Source organism: Balaenoptera musculus, chromosome 16 (assembly GCF_009873245.2).
Source record: "Balaenoptera musculus isolate JJ_BM4_2016_0621 chromosome 16, mBalMus1.pri.v3, whole genome shotgun sequence".
NCBI classification, from domain to species: domain Eukaryota; kingdom Metazoa; phylum Chordata; class Mammalia; order Artiodactyla; family Balaenopteridae; genus Balaenoptera; species Balaenoptera musculus.
In genome coordinates, this window is record NC_045800.1 from 74,009,240 (window position 1) to 74,035,213 (window position 25,974).

The 25,974-nt window shown below is 43.2% G+C and overlaps 1 protein-coding gene across 6 annotated transcripts in view; it reads left to right on the top strand.

Moving 5' to 3' along the window:
- The window catches only part of FAM13C (family with sequence similarity 13 member C), a 132,659-nt gene that overhangs the window by 72,340 nt on the left and 34,345 nt on the right, over positions 1–25,974 (top strand). For all 6 annotated transcript variants that reach the window (XM_036828123.1, XM_036828124.1, XM_036828121.1 and 3 more), the window contains 2 exons: positions 6,359–6,416; positions 18,792–18,876. In XM_036828123.1, the coding sequence (XP_036684018.1) occupies positions 6,359–6,416; positions 18,792–18,876 (143 nt within the window). The remainder of the gene's footprint in view (positions 1–6,358; positions 6,417–18,791; positions 18,877–25,974) is intronic.

The following is a 25,974-nucleotide window of genomic DNA, read 5'->3' on the forward strand; positions in this document are numbered from 1 at the left end:
CTTGCTCAACTTCAGCAGGTCTCCTCAGGCGAGAAATGCATCTGCTTGTGGGAATGAGGTGCCAGTCCTGCTACGTGCCACAGGTGGAGGAGGGTGTATGAGTCTCATCCTAATCATTAAACACATGCAGGAGTATACCGGAATTGACAGCAGCCCATGACCCTGGGACTAATCCTTTATTAGCAAACATGTGAGTGCCTGCTCTGTGCCAAATGCCAGGCTTAGCTCTAGAGAGAAAACATTGAGCAAGACTCATATGATCCCTGCCCCATAGAGCTTGCCATCATGAGAAAGAGACAATCAAATAGTTAGACAAATACACAATTAGGGACTGAGACGTGCTACGCGGCAGATGTGAAAGATCAGAATACAGTAAGACCTATGAAAGGGAGACCTGGTTGGTCTGGTACCTGGTGTCTAGAGAATGCATGAGTTAATTAGGAGAGAAAGTGGAGAGGGAAGAGCGTTCTGGGCACAGGGACAGCACGTAGAAGGTCTGAGGCGGAAGGGAGCATGGAGGAGGAGAATGACGCGAGTTGAGGTTGAAGAAGTGGACAGATGTAACTCCTTCAGGACGTCACAGGATGCTGGAAGAATTTCGGTCTTTATTTTAAGTGTGCAGAAGGGTAGCGACAAGGTTGCTGTGTGGGCAGTGGCTTGGAGAAGGTAGAGGAGAAGTAGAGAGACCAGGAAGGTAGCCCAGAAGACAGATGATGGCGACTTGGCCTAAGGTGGCGGTGGGAGGACAGATCTAAACGTGATTTGGGCTAAGAAATTGAAGGACTTGGTCATGGCTTGGCTGTTGGACTTGAGAGAGAGGAGAGTGTCAGGTAACTCTCAGATATCTTCCGTGAGCAATTGGATAGGCGGGGAAGCTTTTTACTGAGACAGGGAACATTTTAATCTGCTAAATTAATTATAGTAATTTGATATAGATCAAATATCCTATGCTAAAATACTGCTTCTTCACAAATGATCGCAGCTGGGGTTTGACATTATCTGTAGGCCAAGAAAAGTATCTTAACGCTTTGTTCACTTTGCTGTTTTGAATTTCAGTCCACCTCCCAGGGGAAGGTCACTGCAGGATGAGCCTACGGGCTGGCTCAGCACAGGCTTTGGGGTTCCAGCAACGTGGGAACGCCAACAAGTTTTAGAAAAGTTGCACTTCCATGGGCGAGCCACAGTTCTGCAGACACAGAGTCCAGGAAAAAGCTCGTTTACTATCAGCACACAATTATGTTTTATGTTCCTCTGTTAAGAAGTGTTTTGTTTTGAACTATGTCATGGTGGTGGTCGTCACGGTGGCAGTGGTGGTGTTGGTGGTGGTGATGGTCATGGTGGTGGTGGTGACAGTGCTGGGGTTGTAGTGACAGTGATGGCGTGGTGGTGATGGGGGTGTCGGGGGTGGTGGTGATGGGAGGCATCAGTGCTGAGAGCTCTGAGCCCAGGCTGCAATTTCCCGCTTCCTGGGCCTGGGCTAGAGAGCAGGGTTGTATTGGAGTTGGCAGGACTGTAAATGGTTCAAACACTACCCTTAAAGATCTTAAGAAGGGAATTTGAGACACCTAGCTCCTGTTCCGGTTCTTCTCTTCTCATTGCTAAACTTCTCTAGTGAGAAGCTTCCGTTTCTGTTTCCTCTTCTGCCATGACCTTTATCTTTTCTGATCCAGTGGCCTTTTTATTTCTCTGCTTTCATTCTCATTATCTCCGGATGACTGCGATTTTCTAGCAGCGTGAGCTTGGGCAGTCTTCCTGCACGTCCTCTTCTCCTTACCGTGCTTTCTTTTTCTCCATAATATTTAGCATCTGGTGCACCAGGTTTATTTCTGTATGTTCTCTCTGCTTCTATGACAGTGAGGCAGAGACTTGTTTTATTCCCTGCTTTATTCCCAGCACCTGCAATAATACTTGACATAAGTTGCTGTTTAATAAATATTTGTTTATTCATGGATAAAATTATTTAATTGCCTTAACTGTTTCCTATTAGGTCACATGGGCCTAATAATGCTAATCTCATGTGGTTACCGTGAGGATTAGATGAAATAATGTAAGTAAAGTGCCTGGCATTTACCTGAAATTGTTAGGCTCTTCTTTTTTTTTAAAAAAAATCTTATTGAAGTATAGTGGGGTTTTTTTAACATCTTTATTGGAGTATAACTGCTTCACAATGGTGTGTTAGTTTCTGCTGTATAACAAAGTGAATCAGCTATGCATATACATATATCCCCATATCCCCTCCCTCTTGCGTCTCCCTCCCACCCTCCCTATCCCACCCCTCTAGGTGGTCACAAAGGACCGAGCTGATCTCCCTGTGCTATGCGGCTGCTTCCCACTAGCTATCTATTTTACGTTTGGTAGTGTATATATGTCCATGCCACTCTCTCACTTTGTCCCAGCTTACCCTTCCCCCGCTCCGTGTCCTCAAGTCCATTCTCTATGTCTGCGTCTTTATTCCTGTCCTGCTGAAGTATAGTTGATTTACAATGTTGTGTTTAATTTCTGCTGTACAGCAAAGTGACTCAGTTAAACATATATTCTTTTTCATATTTTTTTCCATTATGGTTTATCATAGGATACTGAATATAGTTCCCTGTGCTATACAGTAGGACCTTGTTGTTTATCCATCCTATATATAATAGTTTGAATCTGCTAATCCCAAACTCCCAGCCCTTCCCTCCCCCGCCCCCCTCCCCTTTGGCAACCGCAAGTCTGTTCTCTATGTCTGTTAGTGTGTTTCTGTTTTGTAGATAAGTTCATTTGTGTCATATTTTAGATTCCACATATAAGTGATATCGTATGATATTTGTCTTTATCTGGCTTACTTCACTTAGTATGATCATCTCTAGGTCCATCCATGATGCTGCAAATGGCATTGTTTCATTCTTTTTAATGGCTGAGTATATTTCTGTTAGGCTCTTCTTGACACTCTTTTTCTTATAACTTCTTTCTCTTCACTATTCAAAGTGTTGTTCTGGTTGCCTTCTTATCTCCTTAGTGATGGCGTCTGTATTTTCTTCACGGCCCTTCTTTCTTCTGTCCCCTAATTGGCCAATTTCAGAAACCTGCCCAGTGGTCCTGAGTAAGGATGACTCAGCTTTTTATCTCTTTCAGCTTATTCACAAGGCTTCAATTATTATAATTAAGTATACCATTAATTATCATCATTTATAGTTCTATTATGGTATTTTTTTACATTTGATTATAGAATCCATGTGTTAGTTTTAATACAGCCAACAGTAGTCATAAACATTTTTTGTGAACTGTCCTTCACATCCTGAATTATCCTGTGCGGTAGCTGATATTATCTTCACTTGACAGATGAGGAAACTGAGGCTGAGAGAGGTTAATATCTTGCCAGTGGGTACACACACCTAGGAAGTGGTAGATCAAGAAGTCATTCTTGGGTCTGGGTCCTTCTGTTTCTTCATCTTTTCATCCATCCGAAAAGCATGTAGAGAGCATGTGACACGTGCCAAGCAGTGTGCTAGGCTCTGGCCACACAGCAAGTGAAAAACTGATGGAGAACCTGTGACCACTGTGAGTCACTTTGTTATCCCCGCCCTCACCCTCTGGTACACGCCGTCGAGTGCCCCATGCTACCGTGAGCCCGGCTCAGGGATTTTCACCTCCCTATTTTATCCTCAGTTCAAGCTTCAAATGTCTAAATCAAAACGCATGCCAGCTGCCTGCTCTCCCCTCCCAAATGACCTATTTTTTCTTTCTCCACTGGAAAAACCACCTATCATCTTTCTTGTCACACAGGCTCAAAACTTTGGATTACTTTTCATTACACCATCTCTTTTATTCCATACTTTCAATACACACCCAACACCTCTTGTTGTTTTTCTCCTTGAAAATGTCTCTTTCATCTGTCTCTATTTCCCCAGTTCGTCTCCACCATTCTAATATCAGCTCCTGTGCGCTCATTCCTTGATTTATGGAAAGAACCTCAAGACTGGGTTTTAATTAGTTTTATTCTCTGCTTCAGGATCCACTAGACTGTAAGTCTCCTAAAGGCCTAGAGTCTGCTCATTGATTCTTATTTCCCCAACAGTGTACCAGTCACATAGGAGACATTCAGATGGCTATTAAATTAAAGCGTCTTTGATGCTTAGACCACAGTTCTTAAACTTGATCTGGAGGTTTATCTGGAGATGACAAGTAGTTTTCATTGAAGATCATGTGAGTGTATTACATGTAGCTATTCTCTGCATCTCAATAATATATACTATATATTTTAAACAAAGTCTTATTTCTTTTTTTTTATTTATTTATTTATTTATTTATTTATTTATTTATTTATTTATTTATTTATGACTGTGTTGAGTCTTCGTTTCTGTGCGAGGGCTTTCTCTAGTTGTGGCAAGTGGGGACCACTCTTCATCGCGGTGCGCGGGCCTCTCACCATCGCGGCCTCTCTTGTTGTGGAGCACAGGCTCCAGACGCGCAGGCTCAGCAATTGTGGCTCACGGGCCCAGTTGCTCCGTGGCATGTGGGATCTTCCCAGACCAGGGCTCGAACCCGTGTCCCCTGCACTGGCAGGCAGATTCTCAACCACTGCGCCACCAGGGAAGCCCCCAAAGTCTTATTTCTGCTTTCTTCCATTAATGTTTGCTACCATGCATTTGTTTTACCATCTGCTGGCATCAGAGCCCTGGAGAAATTTATGGTTGAACACTGTAAACTGGTAAATATTCTTTCCATTAGAGAACACGATTCTTTCATTTTTCTGGTGCTACTATAACTATAAAAACACAATTTGAGAACCACTTTAGGTTACAGGGAAATTATGAGCCATTCAGAACTTTAGATGTTACTGGATAGGTCAGGGTAACCTCTGTCCCCAAGAGGATTTCTCCCATTTTGCAGGAAAGAGCTACTTGGTATTTTCTGAAGCCCTGGAGCCACTATTTGTGGCCCAGCGAACTGATGGGCAGAGGATGGGTGTGCCAGCGCTTTCTACCCCTAACTAACTTTCTCACTTGGGCCATCTCTCCCTGGGCTCGTGGTTGGGACCCTTAGTCTTCTCTCACACCCAGGAGGGACATTTGTGCAGATGTGGTCAACATCAGCGTGACCGTCAAATTCTGTTTTAACATCTCCTCCATTTCTCATTAGAAGTAAGTTGTTTGCACAGTTAACAGTACTCATGGACTGAAAGAACTTTTCATTCTTAAGAATACTTTGAAGAAGTTAGGCTCATGGCATTCCTAAATGTGCATCATTACTTTCAGAAATCATTCATCTTGATGACCATTCAGAGGACATATATACTTTTTTCAGGACTCAAACCAAAGCAGAATAATAACTGTAAATAATTATGTCCCCAAATAAATCTTTTTATAAATGACTTAATACTGACTAAAGCTTTTATTCCTTAAGATAGCAGGCCTTTTAAAAAGAATAATTATAATTTAATATATTTATTATATAATAGCATGCAAACTGCTGCAGAAAAACTTGAATGTTATGTGGTAGATGCCATTGGACCATAGCATTTGAGGAATCATGATTTGGAGCTGAGCATCTGCCAGTAGTGGAGTTTTGTTTTTTTGTTTTTAACCTAAAAAAATTTATTCAGAGTAGATTTGCCTTAAGTCCTTTTTCTTCTGTTGGAAACTATGAAATGGCAAAACCTAGCTTTACCGTGTTACCCAGAAATTGCTGTAACTTTTATTTTGTTAGGTAAGTGATAGAATGAAATTTCCAAAAGCTATCTTCAGTGAACAAATGGTATCTTTCTGTAACAACTGTATCAGATCACATTTGGTCATAAAAATACTGACTTTGCACTGGGTACTGAGGATTCAGCAGTGTAGAAGATGGACAGAATCACTGATTTCTTGGAGCTTACATTTTAGCGTGGAAATGCAAATAAACATCATAACTTTAGTTAGTGACAGCGCTAAGAAGAAAATCTAAAGACAGTGCAGTAGAGAGTGCAGGGGAGGGATAGTTTGATTAGAGAGATCCGGAAGGACTCATTGGGAGGTGACATAGGAGCTGAGCTGATGCCGCCTGCTGGGCAGTCAGCTTTGTGAAAATCTGGGGGAAAAGCAAGTGTGAAGATTTGAACAGGGAGCCAGCTCTGTGTGTTCAAGAAAATGAAGGCCAGAGACGCTGGAGGGTAGAGGACAAGGGTGAGAGCGATAGGAGGTGGGACAGGAGGATTGGCAGAGTTCAGACACTGTAATGTGTTGCAGACCATTATAGGGAGTCTGGAGTTTGTTCTTCGGGCAGTGGGATACCACTGAGGGTTTTTAACAGGGGTGTGGTCAGATCTATAGCTGCCAACTTCAAATGTACATTGTTGAAAGGTTTCTTTTAAATGGAAATACTTTTTCTTTGTGTTTTATAGAATAGACCAGAGGGCAGCCGTGTGGCCAAAGGATGAAACTCGGCAGGACCTCAGTGAGGTAGGTGCAGTCATTGCTGGTTGTATGAACATGAATTAGCCAATCATGAAATTTATTATTCTTTTTCCTAGTACTAGGAATTTATTCTGATTAAAACTTTAAATGTTTTTGCTCTGAAGTGAACGTGTTTTCCTTGCACTTCTTTGGGTGCTGTTTCTCCTTGCTCTGGAGCAGATACATTTAAAATATAATTTGCAAGACTGCACAGTATGTCTTGGAACTAAACCAAGTCCAGCAGTCATTTCATTACGCTTCTTTCAACTTTGCTTCAGGATTATATAACCATGGCTGTGACAGTTACATTTGTAAAATTTTCTCTTAATTTTATTTTATCTTCCCAACCCCTGCTTTTTCTAATGCCCTTTGCAGTCTCATATATGATCATGCTTACCATTTTTCCATGGAGTGTGATACAGTTTGGTATTTGCAAAATGGTCCTCTAGAATGCTTTGAGACATGGAAGCCACATTTTCCAATGCAAATGGTTTCCCACTGAACTGGACATCACAGTGTTAAGCTTGTTCTAGATTTTCTTTGAAATATATAATTTAATTCTCCCATTGGAAATCAGTATAATATAATTAGGATCCCTGTTGTTGTGAATGCCTTAGCTTAAGACATTGGTTTGGAATACTCTAATTTCTCTTGGCCTCATTGTATAATTAAGGAGCAGTGGGTGTTATGTCTGACTAAGATCATGGCAAAAAGAATGAAAAGACTTGATGTTCAGATGCCAGGAAGAGAAATGAAATGCTTCAGGCAAATTGTTCGTCATTTGATGCCATCTCTCCTCCGCCTCCAAAAATATGACAGTTGATTGAACTTAGGTGATTTTCCTTTTTCTTTTTTACTGTAGAACTTGGCATAAATGAGTAGCCAAAGGTAAACCAGGTGCCTAATTAAACCCAGTTAAATAAATTACTGAAGTTGTGGAAAATGTCCTAAAGATAACAACACAGAACCCTGCTTGTTATTCCTTTGTGCACTGGAGACAGTCTTCAGATTCCACAATCTTGCCTGTGGTAAAAAGAGTGAAAAAAGGTTTGAGAGAAAAAAGGCAAGAGCCTGAATCAGTGAGCACAGCTGTTTGCCCCACTGGGAATAAGCAAAATGCTGGTTGTAAAGAAGCACTGACTTGTTTTGACATAAGTGACTAGAAAAATGAGGTGATTGTAAGAGTCAAGCTGTGATAGGTTTCAAGTATTTGGGAGAAACTCTGATTTGTGAGCTGCAACCCCATGAGAATGTGAAGATGACTTGAGCATTCTCAAACTACAGTTGCAAAATGCTCTCTTTGAAAATCTGCTTTTCTGTATTCCTTCATGCTATTGTACTTGCAAATTACATGAAATGTGCTAGTTCACTGCTCTGGGATTACATGGGTGCAAGAGTGCTGATTGGAGACAGGCCTCTGAAAGAGCAGTCAGCACCAGATTGTAAATACGCGCTCTTCCGTGAAAAAGTGGTGATGCTATTCCAGACTGGTTGATAACAGTGTGTGCTCAAGTGGAATTGTTCCAATCGGGATAAATCAGACGTGCAGATCATGTTGTCGCTAAGATTTGGGGGCTGGAGGAAACCTTAGGAAAGCTTGAGCAGGGGCAGCTCATGGCCCAAGGCCATGGAGGGAGGGTTGACTCATTCAGATTCATTGATGGAGACGTCCGATAGAGTGGGAACGTATTAAACGCGGTCTTGCCTAGCATTTCCCAAACTTAGAGAACACCAAACTCTTTCATGGAATAACCCCATAATAACATTTCTTTAGGCAACAGACTCCTATGGAATACAGGTGGGAAATACTACCTTAATATTTTTAATGCACATAGAAAATACATATGGAAAAGTGCACGTGTCATAAGTGTATGGCTGGATGAATTCTCACAAAGTGTGTAACCAGCATCAAGAAACAGAACATCATTAGCATCCAGACGCCCTTATTTAATTATTCCAGTCACTCTTCCCCTGGAAGGATAACTGTTCTTTGGACTGAAGTAGATTTGTTTTGTCTCTTTTTGAATTTGTTAAAAATGGGCTGGATGTACTCTTTTGTGTCTGGTTTCATTTACTCAGTATTTTGTTTATGAGATTGATACATGTTTGGCACGTAGTTTTAGCTTTCATTCTCCTTGCTGTAACCCATTGTATGGTGGTTTCTAGTTTTTGACTCATGATCAGTTGCTACTAATTGTACTTTTTAAAAATGAACTCTCTTTCAGTCTCTTTGTACAGCTGATTTTTTATAGGAGTATTCCTTCCATCTCCAAGTGGATATGTAAGGTAGAATTTTTTGTTATGTTACCTATCTTCATTGCTCTTTGCCCCTTTTATTTACTTATTTCAAAATTTTTTATTTATTTATTTTTGGCTGCGTTGGGTCTTCGTTGCTGCGCGCAGGCTTTCTCTAGTTGCGACGGGGGGGGGGGGGGGCCACTCTGTTGCGGTGTGTGGGCTTCTTTTGTTGCGGTGGCTTCTCTTGTTGCGGAGCACGGGCTCCAGGCACGTGGGCTCAGCAGTTGCGGTGCATGGGCTCAGTAGTTGTGGCCCACGGGCTTAATTGCTCCACGGCATGTGGGATCCTCCCAGACCAGGGCTCGAACCCGTGTCCCCTGCATTGGCAGGCAGATTCTTAACCCCTGCACCACCAGGGAAGCCCCTGTCCCTTTTATTTATATACCACAGCCTCCAACACACAGCCTTCTAGTTCTTTAAAAAGAACCCGCTAGTTCCATATCTGCTCTCTTCCTTCCATTCCAACTTGCAAGTCTAAAGTAAAAAAACAGTTTCTTGAGCATTGTAAGAAGCATGGTCCACAAATACTTTCCAGATGTTTCTATGGACCCTAATGTTGTAATTGTCGATTATAGCAATTTTAAGGTGTTACATATGTGCTTTATATTTTCTCCAAATTTCACATCTCGTATTTCACATCTACTTTTTAAACTTCTTAATTCCACTTGCTCTGTCACAGATAGATGGGGCTCAGCTATATTTGATTCCAGATCTGGTGCTTGACCCGAGCTCTCCTCTATGTAGTAAGGTGATACATGATGTGACATAGCTACCTATGAGCATCTGTCTCTGGGTGTGTTCCCAGTACTTTCCCAGTGAACTGAAAAACTCATTTCTTATTTCTACTGGGTGTGAGTATAGATCTGATTCCTGCCAGCCCCACTTCTCTTTTGCCAGTCTCAAGCTCCTAGTTTTTGACCTTGGGTCTCTTGATAGGACTTGCCTCTCCATTCCATGAGTTTTGGTGTCTCTGGGAGTATACTACAGGAGTTGGTTTCTGAAAACCTGATTAAGTGTCCATTCTGGCATTGAGCTGAACCTTCACACTCTGCCTCTATAAGACATCAGGAGATTTTATTTGTCGGGGTCCCCTGGATCCTGTTTGGAAAATATCTGCCTCTGTAAAACATCAGAAGATATTATTTGTTAGAGTGTCATAGATCCTGATTGGAAAATATTCTAGACTTGAGATCATCAATGTCGAATCCACCTTGATCCTTGGTTTTAGTCATTTCCCCGTGTCCATGTAATCAATAAGCAGTCAATAGTTCAAAAAGTTGCTTGAAGGATAAAATGAGAAAAAATATTGTTTTCCCTCTCCACATCCTAGTAGATCCCATTCCTGGCTTCAGTTTCATTTAAGTAAAATAACAGATGTATGAAGAAAATGAATGGATCTCCCCTTCCCTGAGAAAACATGCCATATTGGGTCCTCCTACTACTTTTTCCACCTCCCAGACTGCATATCATAAAGCATCCCATCAACTTCTTTTAGTTTTTCATTTGTGAAATTGAGGCAGGTTTTGAATTGGGTTAACTCTAGGACTGCTTTCAGTTTTAACACTCACTGATTCCACCTTTTTTTGTTTTTTTTTCATTTTCCCAGCGCTTGTAAAATTTAGTCATAGGTTCCCATGACGGTTGGAATGAGGCAAATTGTGCCCCTTTTTGAGTGTATGTGCACATGTCTACGTGTGGGTCTCCATGTGAAGGATTTGATTGTCTTTTTATTACCATCCATAGTTTAGCATATAGATACGTTTTGGCATCAAGCCATATCAGACCTCCAGATGGTACTTACTGTTTTGTTTGAGATGTGTTTCTCCCTCAAAATTGTTTTAATTTTGAGAAAATGGTCTAGCAAGAGGCTTATTCAGGCCATTGATACTCCTGAGTTGGCTGAATGGTATCTTTTTCTGTAGGAATAGACAGCTGTCTTTTTCTATTGAAATGCAAACCCAGTGTATAGGGTTGGGCCTTAGATCAGAATTGAGTGAGAATTTTTTTTCCAATATCTGGGTTTTCTTCCTTGTGACTGAAAGTCAATTCAAGCTGGCTTTCATAAATAACAGGATTTTATTGATTCACACGCCTGAAACTTCAGGATCAGGATAGCCTTCCCAAATGGCTAGATCCAGGGATTAAAGACTCGTCATGTAGATGCCGTCTCTTTCCATTTTGACTCTGCTTTCCTATATTGACCTTATCTTTGGGTTGACTCCTCTCTAGGGACACACTGTTCTTACAGCTAGTAATTCCAGTGTATATTAGTTTTCTATTACTGTGAAACAAATTCCCAAAAGCTTAACAGCTTCAAACACCCATTTATTAGCTCACAGTTGTGTAGGTCATAAATTTGAGTAGACTCCATTGGATTCTCCGCTCAAGATCTCACAAAAATGAAAACAAGGCATTGGCTGTGATAGACTCTTATCTGGAGGTTCCAGAGAAGAGTCCATGTCCAAGCTCATTCAGGTCATTGCCTGAATTTACTTCCTTGAGGTTGTAGGACTGTAGACCCCATTTCCTTGTTGGTCAGCATCTGGGGGGTAGCTCTCAGCTTCTAGACGCTGCCTGCGTTCCCTCTCACATGGGCCCCTTCATCTTTGAGCCAGCAGCACCAAATCCTTCTGTGCTCCAAATCTCTGTGTTGTTGTATTCTGCCAGCCGGAAGAAACACTCTGCTTTTAAAAGGCTCACCTGATTGGGTCAGGCCCATCCAAGCAATCTCTGTATCCTTGGTCACCTGAGTTAGGACTTTAATTATATCTGCAAAATCTCTTCATAGCAGCATCTAAATTCGTGTTTGATTGAGTAAGCAGGGTACAGGAATCTTGGGGGCCATCTTTAAGATTTTGCCTATCACACAGTAGAAATGGAGTCCTTTCTAGATCCATAAAGTTCCATACTTGAGTCTCATTTATCTGGCTTGTGACTTGTAGCCCATTTTTGAACCAATCATTATGACCTTGGGAAACTATTGAAGTCCATTCCATGAGTTGAAAATGAGACATATTCTATTTTTCAAAAATCCACGTCTTATCATGTAGAAAATCTCAGAGTCCTGTATTAAAACGTGAGTTTATAGAACTGTATTATTCTCTCCCAAACATCTTGTTTTTATTGTTTATTTAATAAAGTAAACATATTGAGGATATCACAAACAGGTAAAACTAAGTACACGACTCCCTCTTCCTAAGTTGAAATCAAATCATGTGGCTGGAAGGAAATTTGGTTTGGGTTATCATGTGTGGTGGCAAGATTGCCCTTGTTTAAGAAAGAAGTGCTGCTATTATCAGAATAGGACCTGGATCCTCTTGTCAACAGAGGACTACTTGAAGTGAATAGCTTGTTCTCCTATATTGAATCTCTCCATTGGGTAGTGCAGGACAGTGAGGGCTGACCATCCTGAGGAAGCTGGGATGGGCTGAGCCGAGGTGTGCTGGTCTTCAGTTAGACTTGGCTGCAAAGCACACTGGGACATAAGCAACACAGGCCCCACAGGGATTAGCCAAATGCCCAGTGTCCCTAGGGATGGGGTGAATTTGGCGTTTTTTTGTAGCCATCACCATTGGAGGAAGTCCCACTTCTTTTGGCAAGAACATCCAGAGGACGGCAGCAGCAGTTCAGGAGGTAACACTGCCGTGCTTCGGAGCACCCCATACTTTATACTTCCTGATGTGGAGGTCCCGTTCCAAGGAGGGGGGTACCAGGGCTGGAGGCCAAGGAGGCTGTCAGAAGGCTGGAGGTCAGGAAAAAGCTATTGTTCCTGAGACGGGTAGAGCTAAACAGGCAACCAAGGCAGCATTTAGGGTGGGTCAAGTCCCTAGGGAATAGGGCAGTATTTCTCAAAGCGTGGACCTTGGACCTCCTGCATCTAAGTGACCCTGCCCCAGGCCACAGAATCCGAGTCTGTCTGTCCCTGCCTGGGAACGTACATCTTTAACAAACTCCTCAGTGATTCGTAAGCATTTTAAAATTTCTGAACCAGGGCAGCAAGGAGGCTTGAAATTGGATACTCAAAAGGGCCTCCCAAGTACTGCCTAAAGGGTCCAGGCAAACAAAACTAATATTCAATGGCAGGCTTTTTATGGTTGGCTCCTATTCTACTCATTGTGCTGGGTACAGCCATGAACAATGGCAGCATGCTTCCAGCCCTTCTGGAGCTGGAAAGAGCCAATAAACAAGTAGAGAAATAAATAAAATTCTATATTATAGTGAGTGTTGGGAAGGAAAAAAACAAAATGCTAAAAGAGACATTGGGGGGCCCTCTTTGGATGAGGTAATCAGAACTGGCTCAAGATTTGATGGAAATTTGACTGTGAAGCAACTACAGCTGAATTCAAGGCCTGGGGAGGCAGGGGCAGGGGGCAGATGGAAAGGAGGGGTGGGGTGTGTGCGTGTGTGTGCGTGTGCGCGTGTGTGTGTGTGTGTTGGGGTGGAGCCTACACAGGAAACAGGAAAGCTCCGGGAAGAGAGTGGTAAGTAGAAATGGGGTTGTTTGGGGACCCTGTTGTATCCTCAGTTTTGAGCAGATTTCCACTTTGATTTTGCCACAGAGAATCTATGCACAGTTCTTGGATAGATAGAGGGATGGGAGAGGGTCGCGAAACCTCTTCACAGAAATTAAAAGTAAGCTGTCTCTGCTCTGCAACTGGTGAATTGCAGACAAAGGCATCCTAAAATAGTATTCCACCATCGAGCCTGTGTGGGTGTTCTCCACTCCAGCCAACTAAAGTGGGACCCGGTAATTGTAGAGGAGAGAAAATGAGTAGAGTATTTTCTAAAACAAGTCGCGTATTTTCCATTATGTAAAAGAGAAAAATTAGCTTGTAGAAAACCACACCTAGGTTTCACGGACGTCTCTCTGGTTTCTTTGATGACCAGATGGGAGAACTGGGGAAGCAGAGGTAGGCATTGTTCTTTAGAGGATCCATCAGCCTTTGTTCAGTTTTCCTGCAGATCGTAGAGACCCATTCAGGGAGACTTTGGATGTAAACCTGGAAAAGCCAGCTGGCTGGCCTCAGGGAGGGGCTGGGGGCAGCCTGACAGGGAGCAGGAGGCCCCCACCCCACCACCCAGCCCCCGAGCAAGAGAAGGGCCGGAGGTAGCACTAGGGCCACAGGGGTTGGCTGCCCTTCATTTTTCTATAGGGGTAAAGCTTATTCCTGCATAAAAGGTCACCAAGTCAGGCAAGGTTGGAGAGTGAAACAGCTGCTTGTTCACTCCGTCTGCGGGCTTGTGGTATCTTTCCTCCATCACCCTATGACAGTAATAACTGGCATTATTGTTTGATTTGTTTGCTTGTGTAGTAGCCATCTTCCCACTAGACTGGAGCCCCACGAGGAAGGGGCTGACATCAGTCTCATGCTCCAGAGCCCAGTGTATCTCTTTGTGCATTGAGAGCTGCCAGAGCCTGGGAGCTGCACGTGTGCTGGTACAGCTGCTGGGGGCATGACCCTCACGTGTGTGGTGCAAGCTGTGCTCCAGCCTTCTCAGGGGAGGCTCTGTGGGGCTCAGCCCTGATGGGACAGGCTGGATTCCTCCTGCTGCCCACTGGAAGGACCTGTATGTGACAGTGGCATAGATTGCTCATAGGTAAAGCCTCCAGCTTCCCCTGTCGTGCGTTCTCTGGTCACCAGGCTCCATCCCACACAGGGCGTCCAAGCCTCCACTCTCTGTCCCTGTGCTGAGGAACAGCAGGTGGTCCTCAGGTAAGGGGTCAGTGAGGGATGGGGAGGGACATAGTTGATGACAGTTGGTGTGCAGAGTTTCTTCCATTCGGCCTCCTGGTCCTCAATTCCAGCAGTTTATGTTTTCCCTTCTCCTTGGATGTCTTCTTGTCTCTCAAGACCTTCATCTCCTCTCTCCTGTTCCATTTGCCACTCTGTTCTCCCGCATTCCTTTAAGCTTCCTCCTATCTGGTGTCTGAGAGAGGAACAAACCAGCCGTGCAAATGGATCTCCTTCGACGCTCGGAGCGTCGGTTCAGCTTCAGTATGAGTACAAGTGAGGGAGGAGGAGGGCGGGGAAGACGGGTGAGAACCACCTGTGACTACTCCCAGTGGTAACTGGGTCTCAGCATTACACCCCGCTCTTCGGGGGAGCAGAGAGTCCTCTGAACGTGACCTGACGAGCTCCTCTGCAGTGAAATTCTTTGCTGTTGATTTGTGTTGTGTGAACACGTGGTTCAGTTCCACAAACACCTTCCAAGCGTCCGTTCTGTCAGGTTCTGTGCACCAGCCTCAGTACACAGACATGTTTGTTTTTCTTTCCTGGAAAGTTGGAAGGGAACTTTCAAGTCACGTAGTCTCAGGTCCTTCCTGGGCAGATGCAGAGTGAGGCCCTGGGAGTAGAGTGATGAGTCAAGGTCAAGAGATGCTATGGGGTCTGGCCTCCCACACGACCAGCCCTCTGCCCAGCAGCCCCCGGGGTTTGGAGATGAACCTAATAACCACAGAGTCCAGTGCTTGAGTGTTTCCCACGTGCTGATGCTGTGCAAAGTGCTCTGTGTGCCTTCCCTTGTTTAACTCTTCGAGCAGGTGCCACTGTCACTGTCATTATTGCCTCTTTTTATGCGTGAGGAAATTAAGGCTTAGAATAGCCAAGATTCTTGCCCCAAGTCAGCTGCATAGTATGTAGCAGAGATGGCCTCTGGTTCGGTGTGAAGGCCGTGTCCTCCCCTGCTTTGTAGAATCTACAAGAGCACGTAGAGTTTACAGGAGGTGGCTGGTTCCACGTCCTCCCTCTAAACGTAGAGAAGGACTGGTTTTCTTTCTTTTTTACTTTTTGTTTTTTAAAATTGTGGTAAAATAGATATAACATAAAACTTAATGTTTTAACCATTTTAAAGTATACAGTTCAATGGCATTAAGCACATTCACATTGTTGTGCAACAATCACCACCATCCGGCTCCAGAACTTTATTTATCTTCCCAACCTCAAACTCTGTACCCATTAAACACTAACTCCCTTTCCTTCCCCACCAGCCCCTGGCAACCACCATACTACTTGCCATCTCTATGAATTTTACTACTCTAGATACTTGTCCTTTTGTGACTGACTTATTTCACTTAGCATAATATCCTCAAGGTTCATTCATGTCGTAGCATGTGTTAAAATTTTCTTCCTCTTTAAGGCTAAATAATATTCCATTGTATGTATATATCTCATTTTATTTATCAGTTCATCTGCTGATGGACACTTGGGTTGCCTCCACCTTGTATTAATCTGCTAATACCCTATTAGGACTGCCATTAAAAAGATACCAGAGACTCGGTGGCCGAAACAGCATTTATTATCTCACAGTTCTGGAGGTAAGAAGTCCAAGATTAAGGTGCCGGCAAAATTGGTTTCTCCTGAAGCCTCCTCCTTGGCTTGCAGATGGCTGCCTTTTCACTGTGTCCTCACATGGCATTTCCTCTGTGTATGTGCATCCCTGGTGTCTCTCTCTCTCTATAAGGGCACTGGTCATATTGGATTAGGGCCTCACCCTTATGACCTTATTTTACCTTAATTGCATCTTAAAAGCCCTGTCTCCAAATATAGTTACATTGGGGGTTAGGGCTTCAATATATGAATTTGGGGGAGACAATTCAGTCCATAATACATTTCTTCGTTATTGTGAATAATGTTGCCATGAACATGGGTATACAAGTATCTGTTGGAGTCACTGCTTTCAATTCTTTCAGTGGGTTTGCTGGATCATACAGTAGTTCTGTTTTCAGAATTACCATATTTGAGGAACTGCCTGTTTTTAGAAATACCTATTTGTGGAACCACCATACTGTTTGCTGTTGCAGCTGTACCATCTTACATTCTCATGGCACTATTTCTTAATTTTCAGAATAGTTTTGCTCTTTTTGAGAGGTCGCTCCAGTCACTCCAATGTCCAAAGTCCTTCAGTAGGAAGCTTGCCTGGAATCATTCTTTTTGCTTCCCAGATGCTTGGGTACTAAATCCTTCCAGAAACTTGGTGCCCTTGCTCCTTCTGTACCTCCTGTCAGTAGCCTTGGGCTCTTGCCTCCACACTTAGCTTCTGGGAAAACATCCCAGAGAGGAAGAAGAAGCTATAAAAAAATGGCCTGGTGTCAGGCAGATGCTTCATCCCAGCTGTGGGCTCCCAGGCAGCAGCCCCTGAGCACAGGGAGGTTTGAACTAGGTCCTGCTCCGTCTCTGAGCTGAGCAGAGGAGGGGTCCTGAGCCTGCAAGGGACCTGCCACTTTCCAACTGGCCGAGAGACAGCAGATATAAGACATTCCTCAGTGAGCAGCTGTTTTTAAAATTTTTTTACTTATTTTTTTTTAACATCTTTATTGGAGTATAATTGCTTTACAATGGTGTGTTAGTTTCTGCTTTATAACAAAGTGAATCACTGTACATATACATATATCCCCATATCCCCTCCCTCTTGCGTCTCCCTCCCATCCTCCCTATCCCACCCCTCTAGGTGGTCACAAAGCACCGAGCTGATCTCCCTGTGCTATGCGGCTGCTTCCCACTAGCTATCTATTTTATGTTTGGTAGTGTATATATGTCTATGCCACTCTCTCACTTCGTCCCAGCTTACCCTTCCCACTCCCTGTCTCCTCAAGTCCATTCTCTACATCTGCGTCTTTATTCCTGTCCTGCCCTTAGGTTCTTCGGAATCTTTTTTTTTTTTTTAGATTCCATATACATGTGTTAGCATACGGTATTTGTTTTTCTCTTCTTAGTGAGCAGCTTTTAAAACACTGCTGTGGGTTCATATGTACTCACATCAACAGCATGATGAGGGTATATGTGCGGGGAGGGGTTGGGACGTGAGGAGGTGCGGGGCGGGGGTGTGTATGTGAGGTGAGGTGTGAGGGTGTCAGGGCACGAGGGGTGGGGTAGGGTGTGAGAGTGCGAGATGGGAATGAGGGTGTATCTGGGGCGGAGTGTGTGTGTGATAGGGTGTGTGTGGGCCAGGGGCCGGGAGGGGTGTGTCTGGAGTGGGATGTGGTGTTGGTTATGAGGGTGTGTGGGGAATAGGTTATTGAAGGCGGGCTGTCAGCAGGTGCTTGGGTGCGTGTGTGCGCATGCGTGTGTTGCAGGGTCAGAGCAGGGAAAAGGACGCACGGCTGTGCTCCGGGTAGCCCCCCACGCCCCACCAGGAGCTCTGGGGCCTGCAGAGCTGCCCTGTCGCAGGGGACTGGGGCCCCAGCCAGGGACTCGGCGTGACTCACTTTCACCTGGTTGGGGGAATGAATTTGCCGGGGCGTCTGCATCACGGCAGCATACGTGCGTCAGTCTATCTGACTTTGCTCTTATTAAGAACAGCGGGAGGAATTTAAAATGAGAAAGGAGGAGGGGGAGTGGGGAGTTTGTGCTGGCAGTGATGAACGGTAAACTGCTTCTCCCTCAGTGGCTGGGTCAGACTAAGGGACCAAGGTCATCTCCCTCCGTCCCTCCACTCTGTTCTTGGTAAAAGGCAGCTGTATCCATTCCATGTGAGAAAAGTAACTTCAGAAGACACACGTACAGACACACACACACACACACACCCCTACACACCTACAGGCACGCACACACCCCACACGCAGATGCAGATAAGGGAGCCCTGAAGCACCTCCCAGCTGCCAGGCGGCCTCTGCAGCAGTAACTCTGTGCACTGCGGGCTTTTATGAATGGTAGCCTGGGAGGGGCCTAATGTCATTCGCTCCTGATGTCAGCACAATGAATGAAACACTTGCAAAGCGTAAAGGCTCAACCACTGGGGAAGCAGATACCTTCTCAGACTGGTTCTCTGGCTGCAGTGTCTCTTGCTGACGAAATCACCAGTCCCATGTGTCACAGATAATCAATATACGTTAGGATTGATATGAAGCAGAAACAGAGACTGTCTGTGGAAGAACACGCCTCTGATGCTGGCACAACCAGCCCTGCCTGAGCAGCTGAGGCCGAGACCCCCTTCCTGCCAGGCGCCGGAGAAAGGAGCTGCAGACCTAGCGTTGCTTCAGGATCTAACTGAGCCAGCCCGATGTTCTGCTTTTGCTGGCAGAATCCCTTGCTGAAGCTCCAAGCCCTGGAAACTGATCTGTGCTCTGCCTTTTTGACACACCAGGAAGAAGCCGCTCAGGTGCACGGAGTCAAGGATCCGGCCCCAGCATCCAGCCAGAGTGCACCTGCTGAGGGGACAGATGCCACAGGTAAGAGCCTGGGCTCGAGGGGGAGGGGTCCCCGTCTGTACTCTCAGGGTAGTTCTACCTCTTGCTGCTTCCTCCTAAACCTGGCTCCGTGGGAAACGGCGCCTGGTGCACCGGGGAGCTGAGAGGGAGCAGGAGGCATGAAGATGTGCTGGAATCTAGGTCTCCCTCTCTAGCCGGGGGCCAAGAGTCAGACTTCCAGACGTGGTGTCAGGTGAAAAGCACCCATAATAACTGGTCTCCGTTTTCCTATTTGGTCTCCTGTGACACACAAGTGGCATGTTTATACATCACTGGATTTAGATCATCTGTGCTGTCTTGAGACTCAGCTCATGATATTTTTGAGGGATTAGGGGAGTTTCCACCTCGCTACTTCGTTTCTTCTGTTAACTGCTTGTAAGATGATCCATCAGCCCAGGGAAGGTGGAGGTGAGTGACACAGCTCCTTCCGATCCTATATTGTCTCGTTCTGTCTCATTTTTTTAGCATTAATTTCTGTGTTGAAAAGTCTCAAACTTGGGTCTCATTTGGCTGTTAGTTCCTCTAGTTTTAATCTCGGGGATAGTAGGTTGGTTAGTAAGCAGAAGGGAAATCAGTGCTCCCAGGAAGACTTTGATGGGAAAGAAATACTAAATTTATATGGGAAATGAGAGCACAGCTTATCTTTTGTAACACCAGTGGGTCACAGGTTTGCACACTGGTTTCTGAGTGGATGGTAGAAATAGGCTTAGGTGAGCTTGCTTCATGAGATGTCCTTTATCTCCAGGAACTGAAGGAAGAGATTTACGAAGGTAATCTATATCTGTACCATTAGCAATAGTGCATCGAAGATATTACTGTTTAAAACAGACCCACATGGTCTAAGTAGGCAAAACAGCCATCTCCAGTGTTTGAATATGTATTAATAATAGTGGCTAATGATAGCTAGTAATAGTAGCTACTATTATTATGGAAGACTTTCCGTGATCCAGGCACTGTTCTAAGCACTTCGTAGCTATTAATTTAAATCCTTAAACCTGTGAAATAATACTATTCATAGTAAGGACGCTGAGGCCTAGTGTGGCCCTGCTGGTAAGTGGTAAATTACTTCCCTATGGGTGCAGGTGGCCAGTTGGCTGTCCTTGTCGCCTGGTGAGCTCCTCTGCTCTGTTGGCCATTGTGTTTGGATGAGATGCAAGTACCATCAGGTAGGAGCCAGTGTCAAGCCAGTTAGGGATTTGAGTCAGATTATTAGACAATGCCCTTCTTCTACCAACCCCATATTCCACACCCTGTAAACAACATACAAAACACATAGAGAAGTCCCAAGCCAAATACAAATTAACTTTTGAATTATCTGATGCTTTGTATAGCTTCACACGTATCTGGCAAAGACTGTTTAATAAAATATTTGCTGCATGTTGGATATGGAGATACATATATAGATATATACACACACATATACATATATGTGTATATATACATATTTTATCATGACTTTTATGCGTATGTGTCTTATTTTTTCCAAAGGTCAATAATAGTTTTACGTTTTCTCATTTTGGATGGACGGGATTTTGAATAAACTTATTAACACATCCTTTATAAAATAGAAATATGTACTAAGTTTATGTAGGGATCACCCACACAAAGGAACCATCAATATATTCCATGTTAGGTGTCAAATGACAGAAATGGGCAAAAGGCTCTTTCTAGAGGAGGCCTGTAGGCTGGATGCTGGATTTTCCAAAATGTAGGTGAATCTGAGATACGCCAGGGTCCTTCCAAGAGAGTTTATGAAAAAGAGAGGTTTCCACTCTGGGGTGTGTTTGTGTGTGTGTGTGTGCACGTGCACACGTGCGCTAGGCAAGAACAGCTCCTGCAAGTTTTCAAAGATAAAACCCATCCTGATGTTTTTGGCCTTTGCAGAGCTTATGAATAAGGAGTCTCGTTTAGCTAAAATGACTGCATGGGAATTGATGCAGGGAAAGTGAAGAAGTCCCAGCCTCTATTTTGGACCTTGGAATGCTCTATTTGGCCCATGTTTCACTGTAATTTTATTAAAAAAAAATACCTTTGACACAATCTATAAACCACCTACTAGATGTTTTCAGGGACCTAAGGAGTTTCTTCATTTGGCAGGAATATTGCCAAAGTGATAAGCATTTGAAAGAGGCCTTCACAGTTCAATTTATGGGATAGTGTGGTCTCATTGGCTTCCAAGACACACTCTTCTAGGAAGGCCATGCATTTTCTAGTCCACGTGTCACTCAGAAGGGAGAAATTTATGCTCATATTAGATCAGCTGTTCTTAACTCAGGGCCTGTGAATGGATTTCTTGAGTGATCTTTGAACACCTGGAAACTATAGTTCTGTGTGTGTGCATAAAGCCCTGATGATAGTGTGATTGCATAGATGAGCACAGATACCGTAAGTCTGTAAAAGATGACAATAACTTAAAAAAGTATTTTTTCTCTTAAAGTCTAGAATCTAACCCTGAGCCTTGGATGTCTATAAATATTGGATTAGTAATTGTTGATGTTAATATTTGGTATAAGAAGGACAAAATCCAACAAGGGATTTTTTACAGGAATATCTGGATATAATATGCTATTAATTAACCATTCAAAGCAAACATTCAGAAATATAAATTGTGATTTAAGTAGGTTTCAACCTTACTTTCGACTTGATTTAAGGCATGACTTAAGTAAAGTTGTTTAACTTTTCTTTAAACATCAAGGTTAGATTTTTAATTTTTTAATTAATTTTAATTTTTTTTTTTTTTGGGCCGTGCCACACAGCTTATGGGATCTTAGGTGCCCAACCAGGGATTGAATCCGGGCCCTCGGCAGTGGAAACGCCAAGTCCCTAACCACTGGACCACCAGGGAAGTCCCTATAGTTGTTTAACTTTTGCAGGGGGCATCTGAAATGCTGGTCTGAGCAAAGTACCATATTCTCTATGTCTTGAGATCAAATATTGTGTTTTAACTTGCGTTTACAGGATACAAAGATTAGTCTCACCTAGTAAAATGCCTGAGATGCTCCCTTGTTCTAGAAATCCAATTACAAACTGCACTTGCAGCAAGAGCAGATTTTATGGCACCCCGAAGGGACACTGTGTTCTAGAGAGTGTTCTTGAAGCTTCCCGCACATCACAATTATCAGGAAGCTTTTATACCTGGGGATTTTCAGTCCTCATCTCTAGACAGTCTAGGGTTGGAAGTCTTGGAATCTTTATATTTCATAAACATTTTTGAGTATTGGGAGCCACTATTTAAGTGGACAGTGTCTTGAATTAAGAGAGGAAGAAGGTCTCTTAGGTTTTCTTTGACTCAGTTTCATCAATGCGAAGAAGCTCACAGACCACATGGACTTATACCTTAGGGTCTGTGACCAGTTGGCTCAGTCCATTTACTTCAGGAGAAAGGTGCTCAAGCTAGAGCTCAAGATGGGCGGGATGGGGACAGGGACGGATCTGAGGGATGCAGAGGGCTTTAGAGAAAAGCGATACAGAAGGTACCAGCTGCAAGGCAGCTTCGGGACTGTACAGAGGGTAACCATCTGGCCCAGTTTTAGCATGAAAAATTCCACATGCTGGGAAGTCCTCAATTCCAGGCAATCCAGGACAGCTGGTCACCCTACCTGTAGGTTGCAAACTGCATAATGCGAGATGGAAACCCACATGATAGTGAGGCTCAGATCCCTCTAACTGAATCAGCAACCCTCTCTTACTGCTGAAGCAAACGTTTCCACCGGACATTAGTAAGCATCTATTCTGGTGTTGTTGATGGGAAAATGGAATGAGGATTGTCTTTTCACTTGCTTGTCATTTTCAATGTATGTACGAGGACCATTTGACGTTGCTCCCCATGACTAAGCATAGTAACCCCTGTTCTGTCTGAGCACAGGTGATGGCATTTTTAGAAAAAGCTGTCACTGGAGATAACTGAAGACTTATTACTGTAAGTAATAATTCTAAAGCAATACCTAATTAATTATTTTATTATAAAATCTTGACTTTAACATTGAACTTTCTATTTGGGTAAAAGCCTTGTTGCTAACGTTGATTGACAACACTAATGTAGTATATCTAGGTACAGTCTATAATTATTCCCATAAAGAATACTGTGTGGTCTGTAGGTCTCTTCCTAAGGTTGACGTTGAAATGGGGCACAGTCGAAGAGAACCTGACCTTCTCTGTCGTATTTTAAGACACTGTCTACCTGACCAGATGTTCCCAATTACTTGGCAGTGCTTATTAAATGTACAGATGTCTGGGCTCCCCACCCTAAGATGCAAAATTAAAATGTAGAGATGAGGCCTGAAACTTTCCATGTTTGAAAAGCTCCCCTTGATGATTCTGATGTTCAGGGAGATTCAGGAACACTTTGTAGAACTCAGTACCCTCCAAGGGCTCCACGAAAGGTGTTTTTGCTGCAGGTGCAGTTTATAAGTGGGTTTCAGGAACAGGGAGCATCTCAGGTCTCCTACTAGGTGGGTCTGATCATCCGCGTAATGTCTCATCCTATCTGGCAGCAGCCCCAGACAGTCTTTTAAAGTCAGTAAGAGGGAGTCTACATTACCTCAGCGTCAGAGGTACCCAGACTCCAAATGTCTTTTAGAAACTTTATACATTGAGTTTGTGTGTGTGTGTGTGTGTGTGTGTGTGTGTTATTTCTAAATCCTTCTTGAACCTTTTTATGTTTTTAGTATGTAGCACTGGTTGCTTTCACTAGAAAATGGCTATCACTGTAGAAAGTAGTACTTCATCTTGTCCTAAATTGGTTCCTTTAAAACAGTGGTCGGCGGTTTTCAACCTGGGTGTTTTTGTTTGTTTGTTGTTTTTGTTTTTTTGCCCCCTTCGGGACATTTGGCAATATCTGGAGACATTATTTTCTTGCCACAGCTGGAGTGTGAGTGCTACTGGCATCTAGTGGGTGGAGTCCAGGGGTGCTGGTAAACACCCTGCCATGTACAAGACACCCCTTGCCCCTAACACTGCCCCAACATATTGTTATCTGGTCCAAAATGTCAAGAGTGCCAAAGTTTAGAAACCGTGCTTTAAAGGTCTTTAAATGAATAATATCAACCTTAGCTAACAATAACCTCTTCATTTGCACCAGGCGTTGTTGCATGAATTTTCTTACCTTATGGCCATAACCACCCTAGGAGGAAGGTGCCATTATTATCCCCAGATGAAAGATGAGGAAATGAACTTAGGGAGTTAATGTAACTTGTGGGCGGTCCCACAGTACTGAGAGGTGGGGGGTTGGGAGGAAAGGGGAGGAGTTGGGGGAGTTTCCTCAATCAGACTCCGTGGTCTAAGTGTTTCACGCGATATCATTTGCCATCCTGTCTAAATGTTAAGTCCACATGATTCTAATATTCTAGAATCTGAAATTAAGCCCAAAGACAGCCTATGTGCCCTCTGTATAACTAATAGGTTTTAAAGTCATTTTAAAAATCCATCCCTGACTTTGTTTTGTTAGACTGGAGGCCTCTAGATTTGTAGTTGATTAACCTATTGCAGCTCCTCTGTTCCTATAGTCATTTCAGCTCCTCTGATCTTAACCATCTCTAGGCCCCTGTGCCTTTCTTGATGTGTATTTCCCTGACCTGCATAGTGTTTTCCAGATGGAGTCGAATAGTAGAATTTTGTTTGTAAATATGGGCATAGGTCCTATACTTTTGCAAAGTGATACTCTTGGGGGAAACTGCGCAAAGCGTACAAGGGATCTGTCTGTTGTTTCTCACAACTACATGTGGAACTACAGTGATCTCAATAAAAGATGAATTAATACCTAAAAAATATGGGCAGCGGGAGTGTTTCATAATCTAGTTACAAAGTAATTATGCTTGTTGGATTGCTTTCCATACTCTTCCTAGAAATGTACACTATCTTCTAGACCTTTTTGTCATATCAATATAGTCTATAAGAACTCCAAAAATCCCATTTCCCATAAAACTAATAGTTTAGTGCTTCTTACATGTTAAGTGTAGATGGCTTAGTTTTGTCCAGCTGAAGAGCCTGCTGGCCCACAGTGAAGGTCATCTGCCACTATGGAGTCTCCTCATGGTTTATGAGCTTCTTCTGTGGTTGCTTTGCATTTTACTCTTTGAAAAATACTAACGTCATCCACAAACTCAGACTTGTGACTCTACTTCCACTTCATTGTTATTTCTGAAATGTGAAATAAGATTAATCCAGGATCCATCTGCAAGGATTAGTACTGACACACCTGTCATCAAGATACTAATTCAGCTCTTTCTTTGGGGCATATTATTAAGTGAATATGTTTTTTTATCCATTACAAAACATTTAGCCCAATCACCATTTGGTTTTGTTTATAAATAACTCTTGGTATGAACACCATGCCATAGACTTCTTGAAAGCCCAAATAAATTGTATTCATTGGCTCTACTTTGTTCAGAAACATAGCTCTTTATAGAACTTGATGTGCTCGTTGGGTGATCTTGGACAGGTTATTTGACCTCTCTGCCACAGTTTCCTTTTCTTTAAAAAGGGAAAAAGGATAGTATCTACTTTTTAGGGTTGTTGTGAGGATGACATAGCATAATACCTATCAAGGTCTTAACACATCACCTGTGGTAAATGCTCAGTAAATGTCAGCCATCATTATTTTAAAAGCTGGGCATTCAGAGCTTATATGCCTTTCCTCCAGTTGATAATGCTTGCATTTGTCTTTAAATGTCTATTCTATCATAATTTCTAATGACTTTCAAGGTGTGGAAATGACATTTAGTACTGTTTATTCTCTAGGTCCTCTCTAGAGTCCTGCATTTGATTGACATTACACTAGTTCTCTTAAGCAAAAGGTATTTATAACAGCGATAATCTACAATGCTGATGGTTGAGTAACTACCTCTTATTAAAGGTGAAACTACATTTGTTACCATAAAATCTATCCTGTGCTAAACCTATGACATAACTTGGCTGGAAAAGATCTTTACTGTTAGTAATTCTTCTCTGATGCTTTTATCGCCATCTTCATAGTTTCTGAAAGAGGGAGCTTCACATTAACCCCTTGTTTTCCAAAGGAAGCATTTTAAAAAATGATTTCAAAATTCATAGATGACAGTATAATTCTCTGATGCCATTTCT